The 25614-nt window shown below is 36.3% G+C and overlaps 1 protein-coding gene across 2 annotated transcripts in view; it reads right to left on the bottom strand.

Annotated features, from left to right (window-relative positions):
* The window catches only part of DPYD (dihydropyrimidine dehydrogenase), an 803004-nt gene that overhangs the window by 550966 nt on the left and 226424 nt on the right, over positions 1 to 25614 (bottom strand). For both annotated transcript variants that reach the window (XM_082832404.1, XM_082832405.1), the window contains exons 6-8: positions 24142 to 24338; positions 17710 to 17791; positions 10167 to 10254 (exon numbers count right to left, since the gene is read on the bottom strand). In XM_082832404.1, coding sequence (XP_082688530.1) covers positions 10167 to 10254; positions 17710 to 17791; positions 24142 to 24338 — 367 coding nt within the window. The remainder of the gene's footprint in view (positions 1 to 10166; positions 10255 to 17709; positions 17792 to 24141; positions 24339 to 25614) is intronic.

Here is a 25614-nt window from a genome sequence, read left to right as displayed (position 1 = left end):
GATGGTTGTGCTTTCCTAGAATTTGTCCATTTCTTCCAGGTTGTCCATTTAATTGGCATAGAGTTGCTTGTAGTAATTGTTCATGATCGTTTGTATTTCTGCAGTGCCACTTGTTATTTCTCCTTTTTCATTTCAAATTCTGTTGATTTGGGTCATCTCCCTTTTTTTCTTGATGAGTCTAATGGTCTATCAATTTTGTTTATCTTCTCAAAGAACCAGCTTTCAGTTTTATTGATCTTTGCTATCATTTCCTTCATTTCTTTTTCATTTATTTCTGATCTGATCTTTATGATTTCTTTCCTTCTGCTAACTTTGGGGTTTTTTTGTTCTTCTTTCTCTAATCTTCAGGTGTAAGTTTAGGTTGTTTAGTTGAGATTTTTCTTGTTTCTTGAGGTAGGATTCTATTGCTATAAACTTCCCTCTTAGAACTGCATTTGCTGCATCTCATACGTTTTGGGTCACCATGTTTTCATTGTCATTTGTTTCTAGGTATTTTTTGATTTCCTCTTTGATTTCTTCAGTGATCTCTTGGTTATTTAGTAATGCACTGTTTAGTCTCTATGTGTTTGTATTTTTTACAGATTTTTTTTCTGTAATTGATATCTAGTCTCATAGAGTTGTGGTCGGAAAAGATACTTGATACAATTTCAATTTTCTTAAATTTACCAAGGCTTGATTTGTGACCTAAGTTATGATATATCCTAGAGAATGTTCCATGAGCATTTGAGAAGAAAGTGTATTCTGCTGTTTTGGGATGGAATGTCCTACAAATATCAATTAAGTCCATCTTAAAGCTTGTGTTTCCTTATTTATTTTCATTTTGGATGATCTGTCCATTGGTGTTAGTGGGGTGTTAAAGTCCCCTACTATGATTGTGTTATTGTCAATTTCCCCTTTTATGGCTGTTAGCATTTGCCTTATGTATTGAGGTGCTCCTATGTTGGGTGCATATTTACAATTATTATGTCTTCTTCTTGGATTGATCCCTTGATCATTATGTAATGTCCTTCTTTGTCTCTTGTAAGAGTCTTTAATTTAAAGTCTATTTTTTTCTGATATGAGACTTGCTACTCCAGCTTTCTTTTGATTTCCATTTGCATGGAATATCTTTTTCCATCCCCTCACTTTTAGATTGTATGTGTCCCTATGTCTGAAGTGGGTCTCTTGTAGATAGCATATATACGGGTCTTGTTTTTGTATCCATTCAGCCAGTCTGTGTTTTTTGGTTGGAGCATTTAATCCATTTACATTTAATGTAAATATTGATATGTATGTTCCTATTCCCAGTTTCTCAATTATTTTGGGTTTGTTATTGCAGGTCTTTTCCTACTCTTGTGTTTCGTGCCTAGAGAAGTTCCTTTAGCATTTGTTGTAAAGCTGGTTTGGTGGTGCTGAATTCTCTTCTCTTTTACTTGACTGTAAAGGTTTTAATTTCTCCGTTGAATCTGAATGAGATCCTTGCTGGGTAGAGTAATCTTGGTTGTAGGTTTTTCCCTTTCATGACTTTAAACAGGTCCTGCCACTCTTTTCTGGCTTGCAGAGTTTCTGCTGAAAGATCAGCTGTTAACCTCGTGGGGATTCCCTTGTATGTTATTTGTTGTTTTTCCCTTGCTGCTTTTAATATTTTTTCCTTGTAATTAATTTTTGATACTTTGATTAATATGTGTCTTGGCGTGTTTCACCTTGGATTTATCCTGTATGGGACTCCCTGCACTTCCTGGACTTGACTATTTCCTTTCCCATAGTAGGGAAGTTTTCAACTATAATCTCTTCAAATATTTTTCAGTCCCTTTCTTTTTCTCTTCTTCTTCTGAGACCCCTATAATTCAAATGTTGGTGTGTTTAATGTTGTCCCAGAAGTCTATGAGACTGTCCTCAATTCTTTTCATTCTTTTTTCTTTATTCAGCTCTGTGGTAGTTTTCTCCTCTATTTTATCTTCTAGGTCACTTATCCGTTCTTCTGCCTCCGGTATTCTGCTATTGATTCCTTCTAGAGAATTTTTAATTTCATGTATTGTGTTGTTCATCATTGTCTCTTTGCTCTTTAGTTCTTCTAGGTACTTGTTAAACGTTTCTTGTATTTTCTCCATTGTATTTCCAAGACTTTGGATCATATTTACTATCCTTACTATGAATTCTTTTCAGGTAGACTGCCCATTTCCTCCTCATTTGTTTGCTCTGGTGGGTTTTTACCTTGCTCCTTCATCTGCTGCATATTTCTCTGTATTCTCATTTTGTTTTATTTGGTGTGTTTGTGGTCTCCTTTGTGCAGGCTGCATGTTCATCATTCCCGTTGTTTTTGGTGTCTGTCCCAATGGGTGAGGTTGGTTCAGTGGCTTGTATAGGCTCCTAGTGAAGGGTACTGGTGCCTGTGTTCTGGTGGGTGGGGGTGGATCTTGTCTTTCTGGTGGGCAGGGCCGTGTACAATGTTGTGTTTTGGGATGTCTGTGAACTTAGTATGACTTTAGGCAGCATCTCTGTTAATGGGTGGGGTTCTGTTACTGTCTTGCTAGTTGTTTGGCATGGGGTGTCCAGCACTGGAGCATGCTGCTCGTTGAGTGGTGCTGGGTCTTAGCATTGAGACAGAGATCTCTGGGAGAGCTCTCACTGACTGATATTAAATGGGGCGGGGAGGTCTCTGGTGGACCAATGTCCTGAACTTGGCTTTCCCACCTCAGAGCCTCAGGCATGACACCCAACTGGAGCACCAAGACCCTGTCAGCCACACGGCTCAGAAGAAAATGGAAAAATAAATAAATGAATAAATAAAGGAAAAAGAATAAAGTTATTAAAATAAAAAATATTAAAATAAAAAAATTAATTTTAAAAAAAGAAAGAAGAGAGCAACCAAACCAATAAACAAATCCACCAATGATGACAAGCCTTAAAATCTATACTAAAAAAAACCCAAAACAACAGACATACAGACAGAACCCTAGGGCAAATGGTAAAAGCAAAATGGTAAAAGAAAAAAATCACACAAAGAAGCATACACACTCACGAAAACTGAAAAAAGAAAAAAATATATGTATATATAAATTTTAAAAAGGTAGAGGGCAACCAAATCAATAAACAAATCTACCAGTGATAAAAAGCTCTAAATATTAAACTAAGATGAACATAAAACCAGAAGCAAACTAGATGAAGAAAGCAAACCCCAAGTCTACAGTTGCTCCCAAAGTCCACTGCCTCAATTTGGGATGATTCGTTGTCTATTCATGTATTCCACAGATGGAGGGTACATCAAGGTGATTGAGGAGATTTAATCTGCGGCTCCTGAAGCTGCTGGGAGAGATTTCCCTTTCTTTTCTTTGTTCGCATAGCTCCTGGGGTTCAGCTTTGGATTTGGCCCCGCCTCTACATATAGGTCGCCTGAGGGTGTCTGTTCCTGCCCAGACAGTATGGGGTTAAAGTAGCAGCTGATTCGGGGGCTCTGGCTCACTCAGGCCAGGGGAGGGAGGGGTACACAATGAGGGATGAGCCTGTGGTGGCAGAGGCTGGCGTGACGTTGCACCAGCCTGAGGCGTGCCATGTGTTCTCCCAGGGAAGTTGTCCCTGGATCACAGGACACTGGCAGGGGTGGGCTGCATAGGCTCCCAGGAGGGGCGGTGTGGATAGTGACCTGTGCTTGCACACAGGCTTCTTGGTGGCTGTAGCAACAGCCTTAGCGTCCCACGCCCATCTCTGGGGTCCATGCTGATGGCCGCGGCTCGTGCCCGTCTCTGGAGCTCGTTTAGGCGGTTCTCTGAATCCCCTCTCCTCCCGTACCCAGCAACAATGGTCTCTTGCCCCTTCCACAGATCCAGAGTTTTTCCCGGACTCCCTCCCGGCTAGCTGTGGCGCACTAGCCCCCTTCAGGCTGTGTTCACGCAGCCAACCCTAGTCCTCTCCCTGGGATCTGACCTCTGAAGCTGGATCCTCAGTTCCCAGACCCCGCCCGCCCTGGCAGATGAGCAGACAATCCTCTCGGGCTGGTGAGTGTTGGTCGGCACCAATCCTCTGTACGGGAATCTCTCTGCTTTGCCCCCTGCACCCCTGTTGCTGCACTCTCCTCCGTGGCTCCAAAGCTTCCCCCCCCCGCCACCCGCAGTCTCCACCCGCGAAGGGAGAGACTTGTGTGGAAGTCTGTGTGTGCAAACTTTTCCTCCTTCACAGCTCCCTCCCCAAGGTGCATGTCCATCCCTATTCTTTTTTTTTTTTTTTGCAGCATGTGGGCCTCTCACTGTTGGGGCCTCTCCCATTGTGGAGCACAGGCTCCGGACGCACAGGATCAGCGGCCATGGCTCACGGGCCCAGCCGCTCCGTGGCATGTGGGATCTTCCCGGACTGGGGCACGAATCCGTGTCCCCTGCATTGGCAGGCAGACTCTCAACCACTGTGCCACCAGGGAAGCCCCCATCCCTATTCTTTTGTCTCTGTTTTTTCTCTTTTCTTTTGCCCTACCCAGGTACGTGGGCAGTTTCTTGCCTTTTGGGAAGTCTGAGGTCTGCTGCCAGCATTCAGTAGGTGTTCTGTAGGAGCTGTTCCACATGTAGATGTATTTTTGATGTATTTGTGGAGAGGAAGGTGATCTCTGTATCTTACTCATCCGCCACCTTGTAGGTCCCCCTGAAACAACTTTTTATGTCGAAGTATGGATGTTTGCATTTATTACATTTTCCCTACATTCTCTATACAACTCACTTTCCATGTTTTGGTTGTCATTTACTTGTTTTCTTTAACTTTGCTTAATCTTAATTTCTTATCCATAAAATGGAGTTAATAATATCTACCTCAAGGGCCATTTTAAAAGTGAATGGCATAAATTATTTTAAAAATTGAGAATGGAATATTTTAGCTAATACTGCTACTACTAGCATTATTACCACAAGTCATATCACTATTCCTACTTGTTTATTTCATTTATAGTGTAATACCAACTTTAAAATTATGTAGTAGCTATTTCCCCTTGTTTTTGGTTAATATTATAATACCCCAGAATTGCCAACATATCTTAATATCCTATCAATTTATTTTGGCAAATAGTCAAAACGGTTGCATAAAAATCAACAGTTTAAAAATATTTATAGACTTCGTACTATGTGCCAGGGACTACACTATACACTGAAGATTTATCAGTGAGTAAGGCAGACAGACTCTTCGACCTACAACAGTTTAACTTCTACTGGCAGAAACAAACATGTAACCAGTCAATTATAATACATGGAAATAAGTGCTAAAATCTGATCTGAACTTCCAGAGAGTGAACAGAGACATAATGGTGTGAGGATTGTTGGTAAGGAAGTGGCTTCATTCATCCAGGCTAAAGAGTGAATGTAGGGAGTGGATCGTCACAAGTAAAGAGAACTCCATGAAGTAGAAAAAAGGATATGGAAGAACTTAAATATGAAAATAATGACAGTTCTGGGTCCAAGCAACACCAGGTCCAAAATCCAAGTTAAAAAAATTAAGATGAGGTAAAAGTGAAAACATTTCAAATGTCTGCGACACCCAATTTACTAAGTGATTAAAGACATAAGTTGTGAATAAATCTTGAATAGCCTTGAAAGTCTTATTTTAAGGAGTTTTTCCTGTATCCTGAAAGAAATAGGGAGCTAATTGGGTGGGGGGTAGGGGCGATTTAAATGAGGGAATGACATGATGAGATCTAATTTTAGAAAGATCACTATCTCTGTTGTGTGGTTAACGGTGGCCAAAGAGACTGGTTAGGAGGCTAAGGACTAGCCTAGTAACATGAAGAGAGGCGAATAGTGATAGTGAGAAGTGAATTCAAGAATCGACACAAGTAAAGCATACAGAGAGAGAGACTCTGTATGCTTCACAGAGTGAGACAGAGACTATTCAGCTCTATAATATCTTCCGGCAGCCTCTGGTCCCTTTGTATCTATTGTGACTAATTATGGATTTTACTGGTATTCACCCCGTCATTCCTTCCCTCTCTCAAGTATTAAAAACAAAAATTCAGAAAAAAAAATACTTTGTCAGAAGAATCTATAAAGTATTACCATTTTTCTGAGGGTGTCTTAGTGGATATTCTTTCCCTTACATGCTTGCTTAGCCTTTTCATCACTGCCATGTTTTGTGAGAATATAAGAGGTAAAGTACCATAAAATGGACAATCAGAAATGGGAAGGGAAATAGCCTCCTTTGAAGCAAAGATTAAGAATTCAATTCTTCAGTCACCTAGAACAGTGATGCTTAGATTGGCTCCAGAATATAATCACCCAAAGAACTTAAAAAAATATATATACCTAAAACATTGTAGTCACTCAATACTTATTTAATTCACTCAACAGCTGCTTATTGAGAGGTGTTGGGCATACTATGGGGAAAAAGCAATTAGTACTTGAGGGTGTTTACAATGTATAGCAGTGGCTTTCAAGCATTGACTATTAAGCCGCATCTTAAAAACACATTTTCCATATAATGCAGTATGCATGTGCAAGCACATACACCAAAAACAAATACACATATGATAGAAAAACATTTTTCGCAAAATAACATTTACCACAACAATATGCAGCACACTTTTTGATATTTTCTATTTGCTTGTGCTCATTTTTTAATAATAAAAAATGATGGTTGTAAACCATTATATTGATTTCAATATCAACCAAAGAAAGCCATCAAATACTCTGAAAAAACCTCGTACAGGGTTTCCCTGGTGGCGCAGTGGTTGAGAGTCCGCCTGCCGATGCAGGGGACACGGGTTCGTGCCCCGGTCCGGGAGGATCCCACGTGCCGCGGAGCGGCTGGGCCCGTGAGTCATGGCCGCTGAGCCTGCGCGTCCGGAGCCTGTGCTCCGCAACAGGAGAGGCCACAACAGTGAGAGGCCCGCGTACCGCGCAAAAAAAAAAAAAAAAAAAAAAAAATCCTCGTAGAGAGGATGTTCTAAAACTCTATTTCTGAACACTGACAGTAACACACTGTGCCGGTGCTTTTATTTCAATAAGAATACCCAAAATTTACAGTCTTTTAAAAAAATACCAATTATCTCAAAGACAACTCAATCCAGTTTGAGTAAGACACAGAGCTTTATCTCACTTACCTTTATTTCACTTAGAAAAAACTAAACATCTCATGGGTAAAGAGATGTACTCTTTCAGTCTCACAATGATGTACACACAATGAGATAATTTCCTTAGTGGATTCTGGAATTAGTTAGGGAAAAACCTAAAAGTGAGCAAGTTTTCACCAGCAATATTACACACAATACTAAAAATCAGGAAACATGAGAACACACTTCTGTTAATGCAATGGATTTATAAAGCTATCCTTAATAAGTCATATTTAATTAAAAACTAACTTTTTTTCTTTTAGAGAAACTAACATAGGATGAGACAATAGTTATAAATATAGAAGAGCTATAATACGGTTTTCCCAATTACAGAAGGAGAAAATACTCTTTTATCATTAAGTGACCTACGTAACCAGCATGTAAGAACTAAGTTCTAAGAGTTTTTTCTTTGCTATTAACTGCTCTACTGATTTCTCTCAATAAGGATTCCATGTGTCAGATACAAATGATGATGCACATGTATGACAGAGACCTCTATTTTTTTCCTCTCTCTATATCTATTATCCCCCTTCTCTATAGAAATAGAAGCTTAATGGAGCATTATGTCCACCCAGCTGAAGGCTTTATGTCCCAACATCCTTTGCTGCCAGGTATGTTTATGTGACAAGGATGTAGACAATAAGATACAAACAGAAGTGATATGTGCAATTTCTGGGTCACAAACTTAAAAGGAAAGGAGTCCCCTTCCTTATTTCCAATTTTTGTTAGCAGGAATGTGGAAATATTGGCCACCTGAGAACCAAAGATGGAAGTCAGGTGTTGAGGATGGTTCATACTGTTAAAATGAGAGAGAACTAAACTTATATCTCGTTTAAGCCTCTATTATTTTCCTTTCTTAAAGTGGCCAAACCTATATCCTAAATAATGTAGAATTCCTATTCCAAAATGTACTCCTCTATACTGAGTGGGAAAAAGTAGATAAACAAAGTGAGTGAAGTTTAATTACAACATAGAAGCATGGTGAATGAACAAAAGCATGTAAGGATGTGAGGCTGTCTAAGTAATAGGTAGTTATATGGTAATAGAAAGGTCACAAATTCCCAACTCGGCAGTCAAGAGTGTCAAATAAATACTTCCTGGAGAATAAGGCTACTTGTCTTCTACACACAGAACCTTTTTTTTTGGCAAAATGAAACTTTCTTGTATACGTTTCATACAAAATACTGAAATAGAACATAACTGCATTCTACACATCACTACACCAAAATGTCAAAAGATTCACTTCTCAGCATGAAAATGCACAGAAACATAAATATGAAAGGACTTCACATTAAATGTTTTATTCACACCTCAGTTCAGAGTCAAATGGAGTATTGTGAATGGGATGTAGCACTATCAAATAACATATGTAAGGGGACTTAATGGAATAAAAGAAAAGAAAACTCTGAAACATTCCTGATTCTTGCAGATGGAAGATATCTCCATGGCTGAAAACACTCAGAGTGATAAAATTCAGCTCTTCCAAATTTTGTTATAATTTGCTTCTTGAGCAATTAATTTGGTGATATTCCAATGTATTGGTTATTTACTTGGCCCCTATCTCTTCAGTACAGAGATTCTTTGTAGACAAAGTTCATAGAGATACACTAAACTGCATTAGCATATGCAACTCCATTAATAGAAAATGCATATTTTACATACAACTGCTGTAGGAAACCACAATGGTGAATTTCAAATAGCTATTTGAAAACATTGCCAATGTTTCAGCGCTATTGCCTGACTAAATTTTTCATTTATTATTAACCAAACATTTTTTAATACACATTTGTTGAGAGTAACAGCAACTTACTGATCCAATTTTACTGGTGTTTAGCAGAATATACATCAAAAAATACTTGCCCAATTTCTTTAAGTAAAATTCTCAGTACAAATGTAATGTTGAAAAGTAAAACCAAAATCAAGGGTAGTGCCACTAAAAATGGAACCTAGAGAATATATCCCTAGATATTTTCTCTTTCCTCTTTGTATCTACGCATGATTATTGTACTTAGATAACATAGGGAAATACTGCTGACAATGGCACTCAAGTTTCTGAAAGAAAGGAGGTTCAGTACATATATTTAGGAGCTAGAAGGCAGGAAAATTTATCTTCCTCTTCATAATTTTTCATCTAAGTAAAGGGAGTGACAGAGATGGTCTTAAACTTGGTATCAATTATCTAGTAAGAGAACACACACCATCCTGATAAGAAAATTTAGTAGATAGTAAAGCATTCCTGATTATTTTACTCCAGAAACACTATGAAAAAAGAGAGCCCTAAAAGAAATGTTATCCAGTGTGTGATTACTTAAAGAGATGGAACAGTTTTCACCTCTGTGTAGGTTTATTAGACATTCCTATTCAAAGAATGTGAACTAGAGAGGAGACAAACTAAAAGACATGAGGATACACTTAGTTTATATGCCGTAATTGTTCATAGTATGATCATATAAGAGAATAAATACAAAGTTCATGAGACAAAGAATAAATTAAATCAACCATTTGCTCTTTCTGGTTTCTCAGTATACAGGAAATGGAAGGGAAGAGTATTAGAAAACTCAATCTCCGTGGGATATTTAGGCAAAACGTGGAACCATAAGATACATCAATTGCCTTAGCAGTTATACACTGTCCATGTGATATTCAGAACTATGAATAAACATCTTTAAAATTCAGCCAAATATGAAAAGTCTTTAGAAAATATTGAAAAAAAAAGAAAATGAGCTAATTCTCTCCTTTAATATCAATTTAACCAATTTGTTTAATCATAAAGAGAAAGCTACAGCATCAAGATATTTCTAAGCCCAAATTCTGAGCTTCTGTGGCATGACTTGAAAACACTTTGCTTCTTAGATGTTCGCTGGTGATGAGAGTATGGTGAGAGAATGGGAAGATAAAGACAGTCTTGCCAAAGTCAATCCATAATGAGGTGAGGCAGTGCAACATGTTACAAAATAGGAAATTTTCTTTGGCCATTCATTTCTGTCTGCTCCTCCCTGAACAGACACAACTTCTAACATGAAAATGTCTGAAGGTAGTTATTCTTCTGGATATTATCAGGAAGTAAAAAAATATTATAAAGAAAAATATTTTAAAGTAAGCTACTCACCTATCCCAATGAAAGCAGCTTTGTACCCTTCTTCTTTCAAAGTGCTAAGAGTAATTTCATTCACTGAAAGGCTTTTACCACAAATTACCTGTAAGAAAAAACATTCTGTAACTTTATTTTGGCATTTGAATGACTAAAACCTTAATCTTTAACATCAAAAATAATAAAAACTCCGTATACACATATATATAATTCCATGTATAGATATGAAAATATTTTTGTCTTTTAGTATATAGGCTTATGTATACTAAATAGTATATAAGTAGAACAAACATGTTTTACTTAATAGCTAAATGCATTTTTGCCTTTTAATTAAGTACCACAAGAAAAGCTAGTGTATTTAAAATCAAGTCAGTAAATTTTCACAGCTTAATTAGTATGTTCAAGGCACTATGTGGGGCATTTTAAAGAATAAAACGTTAAATGAGACACAGTTTCTGCCTCAATGTACAGTCAAGATCTGTGCAGAAGATGTACAGAAATAAGTATAATAAATAACTGAGTGTGATCAGCACATGTCTACAAGAACTCAAGGGATGGAGAAATTCATTTTGGCTGAGGTCATATAGATGAGAAAAAAGAAAGGTAGTGGGATTTCAATAAAGCCCTTTTTAAACTGAAGTATAGTTGATTTACAATATTGTGTTAGTTTCAGGTGTACAGCAAAGTGATTTGGTTAAACATATATACGTGTGTGTATCTATATTCTTTTTTAAATACTTTTCCATTACAGTTTATTTTAAGATATTGAAAATAGTTCCCTGTCAATAAAACCATCTTAAAAAATGGATAGGATTTTGATAGGGGATACTTTCGAGGGAAGATGAGTAAAGTCAGGAGTCAGAGGGTAGATACTTCTATTAAAAATCACAGTACTTTGCTTAATTCCAGACATGAGCCTATTTTCAGACCTTGAACCTGCTGACTGAAGAGGTGGTCAGGTCCCTAGAAAGAAAGACCCTGAAACATCCTGGCAAGTAAATACTATGATGATTCCTCTATTCCTTCTCCAAAGGGAATTATAGCCATTTACCCAGGTGACTGTACACTGGGGAAGGGGGCATAATCACACATTTCAAGGACCCTGGACAAGGTTCTTCACTGACATTGATAGCTGAAGAGTGGGGACCTACAGTGATAAGGTGAAAAATGGAACCTGGATAAAGTCTGGTTCACAGTGGGCCTAAGGGGATCACAGACCCAGTTAGTGGTTATTCCCAAGTCTCCAAGTGTATAATAAAAATTGTTATACATGTCAGTAGAAATAATCCCCACATTGGGTCTCTGGTCTGCAAAGCAAGAGCTATTATAGCTATAATATTGGGAAGGCCAGAAAACTCTGAAACCCTGGTCGAGAGAGTAAATCAACTACAATGATAGCCTGGAGTCGGTGGGATAGGAAAAGATGGTGGTGGTCCATGTAATACTTCTGTTTCACTTCCCAGTCTGGCCCTGCTGAGACCAGATGATTTCTGGAGAATGACTGTAAACTCCTGCAGGCTTGACCAAAGTGAAGCCCTGACTGCGGTGTCTGTGACAGATGTGGTATTATTGCAGATTAGTAAGGTCACAGGTACAATGCATGTAGCCATTGATATGATGAATGCACACTTTTCATGTTTCTGTGGAAAAGGGATCAGAAACAGTTCACATTCATGGGGGAAAGATAAGAATATTCATTTACAGGTTTGCCTCAGGAATATGTCAACTCTCTTCTGTAATAATATGTATAATCTGAAACAATCTGGCCATACCACAGAACATCATAGTGATCCATTACACTGAGAACATCATGCAGATTGGACAGCATAAGCAAGGGGTAGCTAGTATGCTGGAGACTTTAATATGCCTGCCCTCCACAGGGCAGAAGATGAACCTTATGAAGATCAGGGACTAGCCACTTGAGTGAAGTAAAGGGGTCAGGTATGTGCCAGTATATACTCTCTAAAATACATGACTTCGCTGCAATTTTGCACTCATTTACCATTATAAATAAGGAAGCACAATGTCTGGTAGGTTTGAGTTTTGAAGTCAACATGTTCCTAAAAACAAAAGTCTCTAAACTGATTCATAGCAGAAGAACAAAGTTTACCCATTAAAGCAATAATTGCACCTAACTTGCATAGAGTACCTAACTAAGTGCAAGACTCTTCTAAATACTGCATAGATGGACTTCTCTCATCCTCACAATAGCATTATGAAGTGATATCGTTATCCTCATTTTACAGATGATGATACTAAGGGACAAGAGAGCTTTGACAACCTTTACCAAAGTCAAATATGTAGTTTAATTGCAGAACCAGCACGTGTAAAAGCTATGCTCTAATGTCTCTTGAGAATGAAGGGCAGAACCAGCACCATCCTCAAAGGCACAGAACAACATACTGCATGTGGAGAACTACTTGAAAGTGTAGTGTTTCTGGGGTATAAAGTGCAAAACAAAGAAAACAAAGAGAAAGTAGGGGGATAAAATGACTTTGGATATAACATAGGGGGGCATTTTTGTTTTACTAAAATACTAGTTCTAATTTTATTGGCAGATAAAGGAACCATTTGAAAGTTTACAACCAGGGGACAACCAAGGTGAGATTAACGACTAATATTCAGAACTCTGGAACATATCAAATACCATGAAATAAACTAGACAATTAAATAAACACATATTATTAAAAGTACTTAATACTAAGTATCTAATAGTGGGTATTACTATTAGAGTTAGTAGAGTTAGATGCTATTAAAAGTAATGGATAATGAAGGTTTAGAATTTTAATTTATTTTTCAAAGAGTAGATTTTTTATTAAACTATTTCTGATCATAAAGAAAGATAAAAAGTTCTAGTGCTTATTTTTTGAAATGACCTCAATACCAATATACAATGAAGGTTAGACATAAAAGAAAACTACAGGTCCAAATATTTTAAATAAAATTTTAGTAAACTGAATAATACTACAATTTCCAAAGTTGAGCAGTGGAGTGCCCTGCCAATGGGTCTGTCAGTGGAAGTGATACTCAGAATACTTGACTTTAGGTTTGGTTTACTAACTGACTCAGCAAAAAAATTGAAGAAAGACCCCCATCCTTCCTGAGGTAGTGTTTGTGTGCATGTGTGCGTGTGTGTGTGCGTGTGTGTAGCTGAGTAGTGGAGTTATGTGATTTATCAAACAGGATTGAAAATATTCCAATTTTTCCACCCTGATAGAGTGAACATGTCCCTGAATTTGTAACATACAGAAAGGATGCACAGGCATTTTGCGTTTCTCAGTCTGTTTCCACCCTAGCAGGCAACAGCGTGCAACTGAGGAAGTAAAAAAGTTGAATTATACTTTTGTGTATCGAAAACTGGAAAGACAAGTAGCTTTACTCCTAGTGTTAATTTACTGGGACTGGGACCAGTAAGACTTTACTTATTGTAGTCAGACATTGTGGGACAGGGGGAGAATAACCATCACTGTGCAGTAAGTAGCTCCATGGTGCAAATGAGAACAAAGCAATAATAACAATAATCAGTGGAGTGACAAGCACAAGGACTCTTCCCTATGTGGGGGAATCTAGTCAAATTTCCCTTTTCTAAAGCATAAAACCCCCAAACATTTGCCATCAAATCCAAAACTCACTCTCAGAAAGAATAGGAGAAAGATTCTTTGACAAAATGTTAAAATTTTGCTTACATTATGCCTTAGGAAATTGGACCAAGACGTGTAAAACTTAAAACTGGTATTATATGATAACTAACAGACATCAAAACATTTTGTGGCTGATATACTATGAAGTCCTAAGATTATTTGTTAAATATATACGATGTTAGAAAAATCATGTTATGGGCATTTTGTTTGTGTTTTTGCTCCTTTTTCTCCCATATTTTTTATATATGTAATATTTTCTGTCATAATTTTCTTAGATATGGATTATAGCATATATTAACCTCCCTCTAATGGCTTTAATAATATATGCCTGGGTACTCAAACATCCCAGCTAAATTGAGAATAAAATTTGCTCCACATCAAGCTTAGTGTAAGAGTTATTACTATTTCAATAGAAGGGCTGAATATAGTAAGCCCTGAGCCAAAGTTCCACCTAATATCTACTCCGGGACTTGACAAAAATTTTCTTTATGCATCCATAATATGTCTTCATACATATAATAATATTTTAAATGTAGGATTAAGGTTTACAACTTTTTTGGCGTGGAACGCTTTTTTGAAATGAACTATGTGGCACCCATTATTAAAAAATACAGATAATAATGTACATGCTCTTCACATTTTTGATAGAAAATTTGGCCGATGCAGGGGACACGGGTTCATGCCCCGGTCTGGGAAGATCCCACATGCCGCGGAGCGGCTGGGCCTATGAGCCATGGCTGCTGAGCCTGCGCGTCAGGAGTCTGTGCTCCGCAACGGGAGAGGCCACAACAGTGAGAGGCCCACGTACCGAAAAACAAAAACAAACAAACAAACAAAAAAACCCATCAATGTTCTGTTTCTCATAAAAAGACTGAAATCAGATGGATAAAATTTTTAAATTTAGCAAAAATATAAGTATCAAGACAATATTCTTACCAACAATAAAATAATGAAATGCTCGGAAATTTATTTCTATAAAGCTAGCATAACTCTATAACCAAAATCTATAGCATAACCAAAACTCACAAAGATAACAAATAAAAAATAAAGCAAAACAAAGACAGACTTTCAGTAGCTTTGAAACTCTATAAAGCGAGCAACAGAATCTATTCCCTGTTGTATTTACAGTTTTAATATTCAGTGCATAAATAAGTGAATGCAAAAGAAATTAAAAAAGAAACTCATAGAACAAACCTAGTTCTAGATGTACAGATATAATAAAACATGATGCAAAATGTATATATTCCAGAAATGCAAAGATTAATATAACTCAATACATTATCTGAACATAGACTTTCAAAAGGGGCAATTAAAAAATTTAACACCCCTCCTCCATTAAAATAAAACAAAATAACTTAGGAAATGTTACTATTCTAAGTCTAGAAAAAGAAAACATTTATTCAATATGATAAAAATACTACTTCATAGATCAGAAAAGATGCCATGCATTACCACTTTTATAACATACTAGTGACAATGAAATAGTGGAAGACAAATATATATATATATAAAACGTACAAATAGAGGGTTTTTTGTGACACAATATTTGACTGGAAAAATTCATCTTAGAATAAACAAGAACTAATCTATCAGCTATTAGATATGAAATAAATTGAAATTACTCAACAAGAAATTTAGCTGAAGAACACAGTTGGGAGGGAAGATGATGAATTAAACTAAGTTTATATATGATGAGTGTATGTTATTTGGATGATAAATGTGTTCATTAAACTATTAAGATTACAGGACTGGAGTTCAAAAGAAAGATGGTTCTAGACAAGTCCTTAGCACACCTCTAGGCAAAAGTAAATTCTCAATAATTATTTATCAAATAAATGAAACAAACCTATTAGAAAGAGAAAAAAATCAGATAATAACCAAGATAATGCTAGATCATGAAAGTTAAAAATACATACATACATGAACATAAATGCATGCATAGATATATACATGCATGCATACATATCAGAATATATCACATGCTGCACAGGAGCCAAACAGTATAAACCCAGAGAAAACTTCGTTTCATTGCCAGGAAATTATTGTTGACTTTAAAATATACAGTGTTAGTTGCGAGGTAAAAACGGAAGGCAGGTTGTAAGAAGAATCTGGTGATGAGAAAAATGTGGTAACAAGTGTAGAACATTTTAAAAAATATATATCCTTTCATGGATAAAGTTGATAAGTCATAAAAGATGCAAGCATTTCATCAATGGATGCAAGTCCTCAAAGCTGAAAAAGAACCTCATTACTGTCTCTCCTCAGAGTGATGGACAAGACAGTATTAACCTTCTCTTTAATTCAGGTTCTAATTCTTTCCTGATAATTTAATAAATTCATAGGGTTTAAAATTCAAATGTACAAAATGGTGAAAAACTCCTTCCTACACCTTCCCAAAGGCAATCTATACTATCAGATTCTATACATTTCCAGAGCACATATATTTCCAGGCATATATAAGCAGATATGTTTATATTTTACACAAACTGTAGTAGCATACTTTTCCCTTTGAACAAATATTGACCAAGGCAAGGGACATTAATTGACTTTGTCAAGGTTATCTGACTATAAAATTAGAAAGTGTCATAATTGTAGCTGAAATGTACGTTTTCTGGCACTCAGTGAATTGACTACTATTATGTCTTGAGTTTCCTAGTAAGAGAAATGGGTATGCCCTAATTTATGCAATATATTTGGTATGGTAAAAATCAAATGCAATTTTGTAATTACTTATAAGATGAATTCAGAGGTGTCAAATTAATTTTTGATTCATCTTCAATTTGAAGTATCACTTAATATATTAGTTTGAAGTCTCAATAATCATGTTCTTATTTAATGAGATTTAGGTAAGAACTTGCATTCAAAATGAAATACATTTAACAAACTTTTCAGAATGTATTTATATAAAGCAAGTAATCACTCTTAAATCTATTTTGAACACTATTTTTGAACTCTGTTTTCATAAAGTTGTGCACATCTGTACGGCATACTTGCTATAAGATTTTTTGTTTGGTGATTATGTGTAAATGTTTCATCGCCTAACCATTGCCAAATAAGATGTAATTATAAGTGTAAATGCACAAAATACTGTTTGAGTGTTTCCCTTTTAATTGGTTATTTTAATTTTTATTTCTAAATGCAAGAGCCATGAATAGTTTGTACTTTTCAAAATAGCTCCCATATGTACTTACAGAATGTATTATGTAAATCATAGTACTTTGTTAATCTATTATCTTATACCTATTACAGAAAGGTAAAATTTTTGAAATAAAAATAGCAATATGTTCAAGTGAAGAGCCAGAGTATGATACTCTTAAATAATACAAAAGAATAGGAATATCTAAAGCTATATTACGAAAGTAAAATGTATTAATTTTTTGACCATCTTTAAAAGAACACAATATTTATTTCACAAAACAATTAAAAATACAGAGCTGTTGCTTTCTACCTTGCTGAGTAACTGTTTATGTTGAAAAAGGATTATCACATTAACACTATTGACATTACACATATAGTAAATAAAATAAACCTCTGTAAGAAATTATGTTCCAAATTGTGAAATACAAATGTTTCAGAGTGCACAAAACTTGCATGAAAAAAAACGTGATTAAAGCAACCAAACCCTTCTATTAGCTGCACTGAACCCCTAAAGCAATTTAGGAATTTGTTTCTTACAGACAATTAATCACATGCAGGCGTGCCAGATGAGAACTATTGATTGCCCTTTTCCAGGCTAGTGGCATTCAGACAGTAGACAGACAAATGCCCTAAGCAAGGAGAAGCATCTTTCTGCTTCTGCCTGGTGTAGCTTTTAATTGTTCTTTCCTAAAGTGTGTGACATTTTGTTGTTAATCTTTAGTGTAGAGCTTACTCCTTTCTTTTGGAGCAATACACATGTAAGCGTTATGTTTTTCACTTACCTTTACACCAAGGTCCTTCATAAGCTCAATCTCAAAATTGACTACATTATATGGTAGCCGGAACTGAGGGATTTCAGAGATACTGAAAATAAAAATGAGAAGCATTTGTGGGAAAATCACCAATTTAAAAAATGCAACATGTCTTTATTGATCAGTATTAAAGGAATAAGTATCTCTTCTGAGGGTATTTTCATATCACATAATGTGAGTGTGAGGACATCCACATTTTTATATGCATGACAGAATATGATATGGGCTTCAAGAGAAACAGTAGAAACTGATGTGGAAAATAAATAAAAACAATGAAAAACAAATAGTGAGTAGACAATTGGCCTATACTTTTAAGTTTATTACAGTATTTAGTTGATTTATTTACTAACACTTCTATAAATTCCTAAGAAAAGAAAATCTTAAAAAAACAAAAATTTGAAAGTATACAGTGTTTAATATACATATCATATATACATACACACATATATATTCTGTAACTATACCTCTAGCTTGTTCAAATTCAAATCTGTAACTTTGTATTATCATACTGTTCAGGACATTACAGAATAAGTTCTGTAATGTGATCTACAGAATATTTTTACAGTAAAACAATCTTCTATGAAAGCAATGTGTCCCAAAAGGGTTCAGTCATTAAAAAAGTAATCCTACTTGATATCAGTGCTCATTGTTTTCTGTCTTCAAATACAATCACTTCAAGAGTTAATAGTTCATACATAGTATTAAAGGTAAGTTCAAATAACTTTTCAATATCTTATAGCAATAAAAAGGCTACATATGTTCATGAATATACAGCAATTCATGTAGTCATTCATCCAACAAGCATTTACAAAGTACCAGGTACAGTGTTAGCTGCAGTGATTTAATGGTGAATTTGACCAAATTACCACTTTTAATAAGCTCTCATTCTTGTGAGCAAAGATATATAAACAGATCATTACAACAGAATGTAGTACATTCAGTGAAAGAGCTATATCCAAGCACTATAGAGATTGATTTGTAAAATAAATAAATAACTGTTGAAGATGAACTTTCTGGATCATTCAGTGCAAGGTCTTCCAAAGTGCACCTGTAGTCTTTTCATTCTTTGGTGACTTAAGAACTTGATTATTCAATTAATTTCCATACATCAATCAGCAAGGCACCATGCTCATCTCAGTGCTATAGAAAATGCAAAGTACTGAACAGTACAAAATCAAGGTCCTATATTAAAGGAGCTTTCTATCTAGTTAGGGTGTAAGATTATACATAAGAATGACTTAGGGCATAGGGTAAGAGAGAAAAACCTCCTAAGCTGATCTTTGGACAACCACACTACCTCAGCGGTTATCATAATGCTCTGGGCACCACACAGGACTCTGCCTTTGTAGGGTAGCAGAATATGCCCCTCCAAATATGCCACTTCGGCACAGGATTATTTTGAGCTGAAGATAATTAAGAAGAAACAGATACAAGAAAAGCTCTCCGGTCCCCTATTACCTGCCAAAACGCAGTACATAAATTTGCAATGGTGTGTCTTCCTTTCCTGTACCAAGAAGGGCAAAACTCTTAATCACCAGGAGACAATTGTAGACCCTTACCAGCCCAAAGATGGGCACCAAGAGGAATTTACATTACAAGCTTTACTAAATAACTCTTATGTTCCATTAGTTTGCCCCATATATTAACCTCTTACAGTTTGCTGTCCCTAAAAGCATAAATCCCTTTTCCTTTGTCTTGTCATTTCTCCACAAATTTATCATTCTTTGTTAAGATGCTACATAGGGGCTTCCCTGGTGGTGAGGTGGCTGGGAGTCCGGCTGCCAATGCAGGGGACACGGGTTCAAGCCCTGGTCCGGGAAGATCCCACATGCTGTGGAGCAACAAAGCCCGTGAGCCACAACTACTGAGCCCGTGTGCCACAACCACTGAAGCCCACGTGCCTAGAGCCCATGCTCTGCAACAAGAGAAGCCACTGCAATGAAGAGTAGCTCCCCCCCCAACCGCAACTAGAGAAAGCCTGCACTCGAGACCCAACGCAGCCAAAAATAAATAAATAAAATCTATCTTTAAAAAAAAAAAAAAGATGGTACATAAACCTCAAGTTCTGACCCCCCTTCTCTGAATGACTCATCACTGAGTTCTCCCACATGTATGTACAATACATGTGTTAATAAACACTGTTTTTCTCTTTAATTTGTCTTTTGTTAGTTTATTTCACAAGGCAACTACTGACCTAAGAGGATAGAGGATATTTTTTTTTTTTCCTCCCTGTACCTTCCGAGGCTAAGGAGAAAAATTCTTAAATAGTATGGATTATATAAGTAGGCACAAAGAGACACCCAGTCTTGATAGGCCTGGGGGTCTGCAGAAGAGAGACTGAAAATGGACTAACATTGGAATCTGATGAAAGTCCTCAAAAGGCTAGACACGAAAGCAAAAATTCTAGCTAAATAAACCAACCACAGCAAGGTGAGCCTCTAAATACAGACAGGTACACTGTGAGGCTGAGTACCTTCCTCTGACTTGGGATTTTTATGGGTTCTGAATAGAAGTATACGATATGTAAGTAAAAAAAAATGATGCTAGTTTAGGTCAATGGTTCTAATTTAAGATACGGCTCTGAAACAGCAGGTTAATGAAGCAGGAACAGTTTTTCTATTGACCAGAAAGAAAGGAGAACACTCTCAACCTAGCAAGAAGAAACCAGAGCAAGGAGGAAGTATAACTCTGAAAGTTGAAGTAGCCAGCAGAGCAAATGGAATGCCAGGCTGCTAGGGCTTGAGCAGCTCTGCTTAGAATCACATACTGCCCTGAAAGCGTTGTAGCCCACACTTACTTAGCACATGTGTTATGAATAAATGTGTGAGAATCACATTTCCAAGCATCTTCTATAGGAAATAAGAGTAATGTGAGATACTAAAAAGAGTTAGATTTGATCATAATCAAGTAGGCAGGGGATAAGGAGGTAATTATTGATTGTTATAAACATGACACAATTATATTCACCAATGGTTGAGGTCAGCAGACAGATGGGCGATACACACACACACACACACACACACACACACACACACACACACTCACACACACACACACCCTCATGGTACAACGTGACAAATATCAAATACCAAATGTGAACGAGAGTGTTTCAAAGGAGAATTAGCTTATTGCAAGATGAGATAATCAGGTGAAATGTGACATATGATCAGCTTTCAGACAAGTGAAGGCATCTCAAGATGAGGAAAATGATAAGGAAGGAGGAACAGAAGGGGGAGGAGGGGAAAAAAAAGTGTACATGCTGTGTTCAGGGGACGGGCAATGGAGCAGAGGGGGTGTCAGCAAGCTTCAACAGGAACACTACCACCCCAGATACCAGGCAAATTCCTCCTCATTTCAGAGCTCTAAATGCCGTCCATATGTGATGGCACCCACATTTTTATCCTCAAATCTAAATTCCAGACCTTTATATTCACTTGGACGTCTAATAGGTATCTCAAATTTTTTATACCCCAAACTAAACTTCCTCCACCCCAACATACGTCCTCAGACAACTCCTTCCTATGAGCTGCTCAACCCTATACTCGTACTCTATTCTCTTACCAGCATCACACCAAGTCCAGGTGCAGGCAATAAGGAGGTACACTGTTTTTAGACGATTTAAAAAGTTATGAAACTGACAAAAATAAGCCTTTTTGTATTATCACCATGAGCAGGTAACTCTAAACAAGTCAGTGATATTCTAAACACTGCCTCCCCCCCAAAAAACTCTTTGGTGGATCTAAATTCTAAATAATGGCTACAGTTGCTACAGAGTTTTAGTAATAAATGATTTTAAAATAAATATCCACATGTGTCAGGTCTATAGTCTTCCGCTCTACCAGCTGAGCTATGGAAGGTGAAGCAATTATACTCCAATAAAGATGTTAAAAAGATGTGTAACCTTTAAATAATCCCAATTTTATTACCCATTCATTAATAAACTGAGTTCTACAGAACAGTTAATATGGAGAACTCCAGTTAAACAGCAACCACTGGCACATGCTGATTCACCTACAAGCATATTCCTCATTCCAATGGCCATAGGCAGCATGTGTCTCCACCCCTGCAAGACTACGTATTCCAATGTTTAAACAGTTGATCTGAGATTGATAAAATGATAACACATGAAGCAACATGAATCTACTTCAATTCTATCATTTTGTGTGACCAGAAGTTTTTAACTTGGGTTTAAACTTTAAAATAGTGAAACTGTGAACTATGCCTTTAATATTGAAATTATTTTGTTTTAATTGCTAATATTTCGTGTTATGGAAGTGAATAAAAATAATTATAATCACCAATTATTACATAATTCTCTTTGAAGATTATTTTATTGTACAGACTAGAGGATAACCATATTTTAAAAATTATCTATTCCATATATCAAATGCTCTAGAGACAGCACTAAACTGCCATTTTTGAAACCCCCTCATGCATTTATAAACACCTGGCATACTCTATATTTGGTTTATTGTTGCTTTATTGTCTACCCCCCCACTACCAGAATACAAGCCCCATGAGAACAGGCACTTTGCTTTATTTACCTTTGTATCTCTAGGGCCCGAGACAATGACCAGCACATAGTAGGAGATCAATAAATATAAAAGGAAGGAAGGTAGGAAGGGAGGAAGGAGGGAAGAAGGGACAGAGGGAGATTACCCTCAAGACTGCATATTGACAAAGGGGATACAAGGACAGAAGATGGAATTTAATTGGAATGGTTACTTCCCAAGTTTGTTGTACTTATAAAAACAAACTTTCATTCTTCTATATGTGCTCTTTTAACAATCTAACGTTTTAAAAGAAATCTTCCTTGTGGCCACAAATCCTTTAGTACAATCAGTGGAATGCCCAGATAACCTAAAAAAATAATCGTTCTTATATGTTCATGTTTCTTTCATCTAAATGGAATTAACCAGTAACAACCTCCTTCCATTCTTTTTAAAGCACGATGCTCATACTCCGATAGAACTTTGCTTTAGTTTATTACGCTAAGGTACCACACTTTAAATTTGTGTTACATAACACATGTTCTCAAAATATTTTCTATGACCAAATCTATTTCACCTAAACCTCATTTCCTTATTGTGAATCCATAGGTTGTCTTTTTGTTTTGTTGATGATTTCCTTTGCTGTGCAAAAGCTTTTAAGTTTGATTAGGTCCCCTTTGCTTATTTTTGTTTTTATTTCTTTTTCCTTGGGAGACTGATCTAAGAAAACATTGCTAAGATTTATGTCAGAGAATGTTTTGCCTCTGTTCTCTTGTAGGACTTTTATGGTGTCATGTCTTATATTTAGGTCTTTAAACCATTTTGAGTTTATTTTTCTATATGGCGTGAGTGTTTTAAGTTCATTGATTTACATGTAAGCTGTCCAGGTTGCCCAACATCAGTCGTTGAAGAGATTGCCTTTTCTTCATTGTATATTCTATAGAGTTCCATTTATTTTAAATTTATTTTAAATAAAGCATTTATTTTAAATAAAACTTCCATTTATTTTAAATAAAGCATCCAATTTCTAAGCTTAATATGAATTTCTGAAAATCAGATACAAAGTGAATATTTTCCATTTCAGTGTATGAATCTTCATGGGAATAAATGATTATGTGACTGAATCCTGGTTTAATAATGATGCTGATTAATAGTAAATAATAATATGGTATCTATGAGATAAACACTGCATAAATGTACATTAAAATGGAACATTTTTAGTAGACTCTAACATAATTATAATCAAATGCAAAACTTAAAGAGATTGGAGAATGAAAATACGTGATCAGGACAGCACGTCTGTGTACACAATAAAATGAATCATCCAATATTCTGTGGAGTTTGGTTTCTCCATCTCTAATTTGCATAATTTTCACATATATATATCGCCATTAAAGGAAAGATTCACAGGGGTGAAATAAGCTTTCTTTTTTTTTTTAAAGATTTTTTTGATGTGGACCATTTTTTTAAAGTCTTCATTGAATTTGTTATAATAGTGCTTCTGTTTTATTTTTTGGTTTTTCTGGCCGTGAGGCATGTGTAATCTTAGCTCCCTGACCAGGGATTGAACCCGCACCCCCTGCATTCGAAGGTGAAGTCTTAACTGCTGGACAGCCAGGGAAGTCCTGAAATAAGCTTTCATATGATTGGTTCCTCTATTCATAAAATATTTTGCTGAGATTTCTCTTAAATTCACAGAACTAGACAGAGAAATTTTAAAATAAATATTGCTTAAAGCCAACTGCAAATTTAAAGTGAATAATGAAATCAAAATTTGAGCATTTGGAAAAAGAACACTTAAAATACCATCTGTGAGCCTGAAGTTCCTATACGATTACGAACCAACAATGTTCATAATCATTTTACCCCATCAATTTTGACACTGTGAACATGAAATAAATGTAGGCATTACCTTAAACCACCAACGTATTCTTGTTTTTCAAATATAGTGATGTCAGAGTAGCCTAATCGAGCCAAGAAGGAAGCACAGCTTATACTTGCAGGCCCAGCACCCAAAAGAGCAATCTTTGCAGAATAGGCTTCAGGCATTTTTTCTGGGGGAGGCAGAAAATGACTCCTGATTTGTGGGATATTCATTGCTTTGAACACCTACGGAGAAATCAATTGGCATGGTTAACATTTTTAAGCTAACTTTTACATCCTCAAACATAGTTTTAATGTTTCCAATCCATTTGTGCTTTTAATAGAAATAAGCAGTACATTTTAAGTATTAGCATACTTAGAAGTTATACTGGGTCAAGCTGATGGCAATCTACGCTTGACTAACTCTTTCTCAATCTTTGAAATTCCTGTCTAAGGTCCTCTAGGAAGCATTCCTGACTCGCTTTCCCTACTCCAGCCCTGGTCCAAGTTAAATGCTCCTCCTCTAAGCTCCTGTATCATATTGTGTATGCTATTAATGAAACCATTTACCACGTGTGCCACGTTTCCATGTTAGCGGAACATTAGTTCTTGAGTCATAGAATATGTCATATATAAAAACACACACATATAACTTATTAACTATTTGTTTTAAATATTTTTAGAAACATGTTACCATTGTATAACCAGCAGTGAGCGCTCACCTGGCACATAGACATTCAGTAGATAATTTATGACATCTGCTTCTGGTTATGATAGATTAGCTTTTGAAGAATAACATTTCAAAAATACGTTGGAAGCACTGGAGAGCCTCTGAAGTAAGCCTGACTAGAGGAGCCAAGATCTCAGAAAAAAGGGAACAGCAGAGAAGTGAGGTGACAGTTTAGGAGTTACTTTTACCCTGAGGGAATTCGCCACTTCTTAGCAGAGTGAGGAATCTTGTAGATAGATGACCACGGCTCAGAAGAGACAGAAAGAGAGATTTTAGCTAATTTTCTAGGACTAGAGAGACACAGTGTTTATAAACAAAATAAATCTCTGTAAAGCAGAAGGGAGCTTTCTGCACTCTGAAAGGCCAGAAGAAACAACTGGAGTACAGGAGTAGCTGAAGAAGAAAAAGTCCTAGTAAACACCTTAGCATACAGCTGAAACTTCTGGAGGGCTGTACTCTGCAAGTGGGGCAAACCAGAGGAAGACATGTAACCCAGCCTGATTTAGATGAAGGTGATAAGGTCTCACTCCTGTCTACCTCCCAAATGATAGGGTGAACCTTCTGTGGAGGATAAGAAGTCAACTGCAACATCTACAAATTTTCATATACGAGGCCTGGCTTTTGATCAAAAAAGCCCAGGCCTCTCATTAACTAAGAACTAAGAACTGCCAATAACTCAGAAAACATAAAGATATGCATACATAATCCAGTAAGTGTAGTTATCAAAGATAGACTTTAGAATAACTATAATGAACATGTTCAAAAAATACATAAGAATGTGAACTTCACCAG

This window comes from Leucopleurus acutus, assembly GCF_964270905.1.
Source record: "Leucopleurus acutus genome assembly, chromosome: 2".
Taxonomy (NCBI): domain Eukaryota; kingdom Metazoa; phylum Chordata; class Mammalia; order Artiodactyla; family Delphinidae; genus Leucopleurus; species Leucopleurus acutus.
The sequence above is the reverse complement of the archived record's forward strand: the minus strand, read 5'-3'. Positions and strand labels throughout refer to the sequence as shown.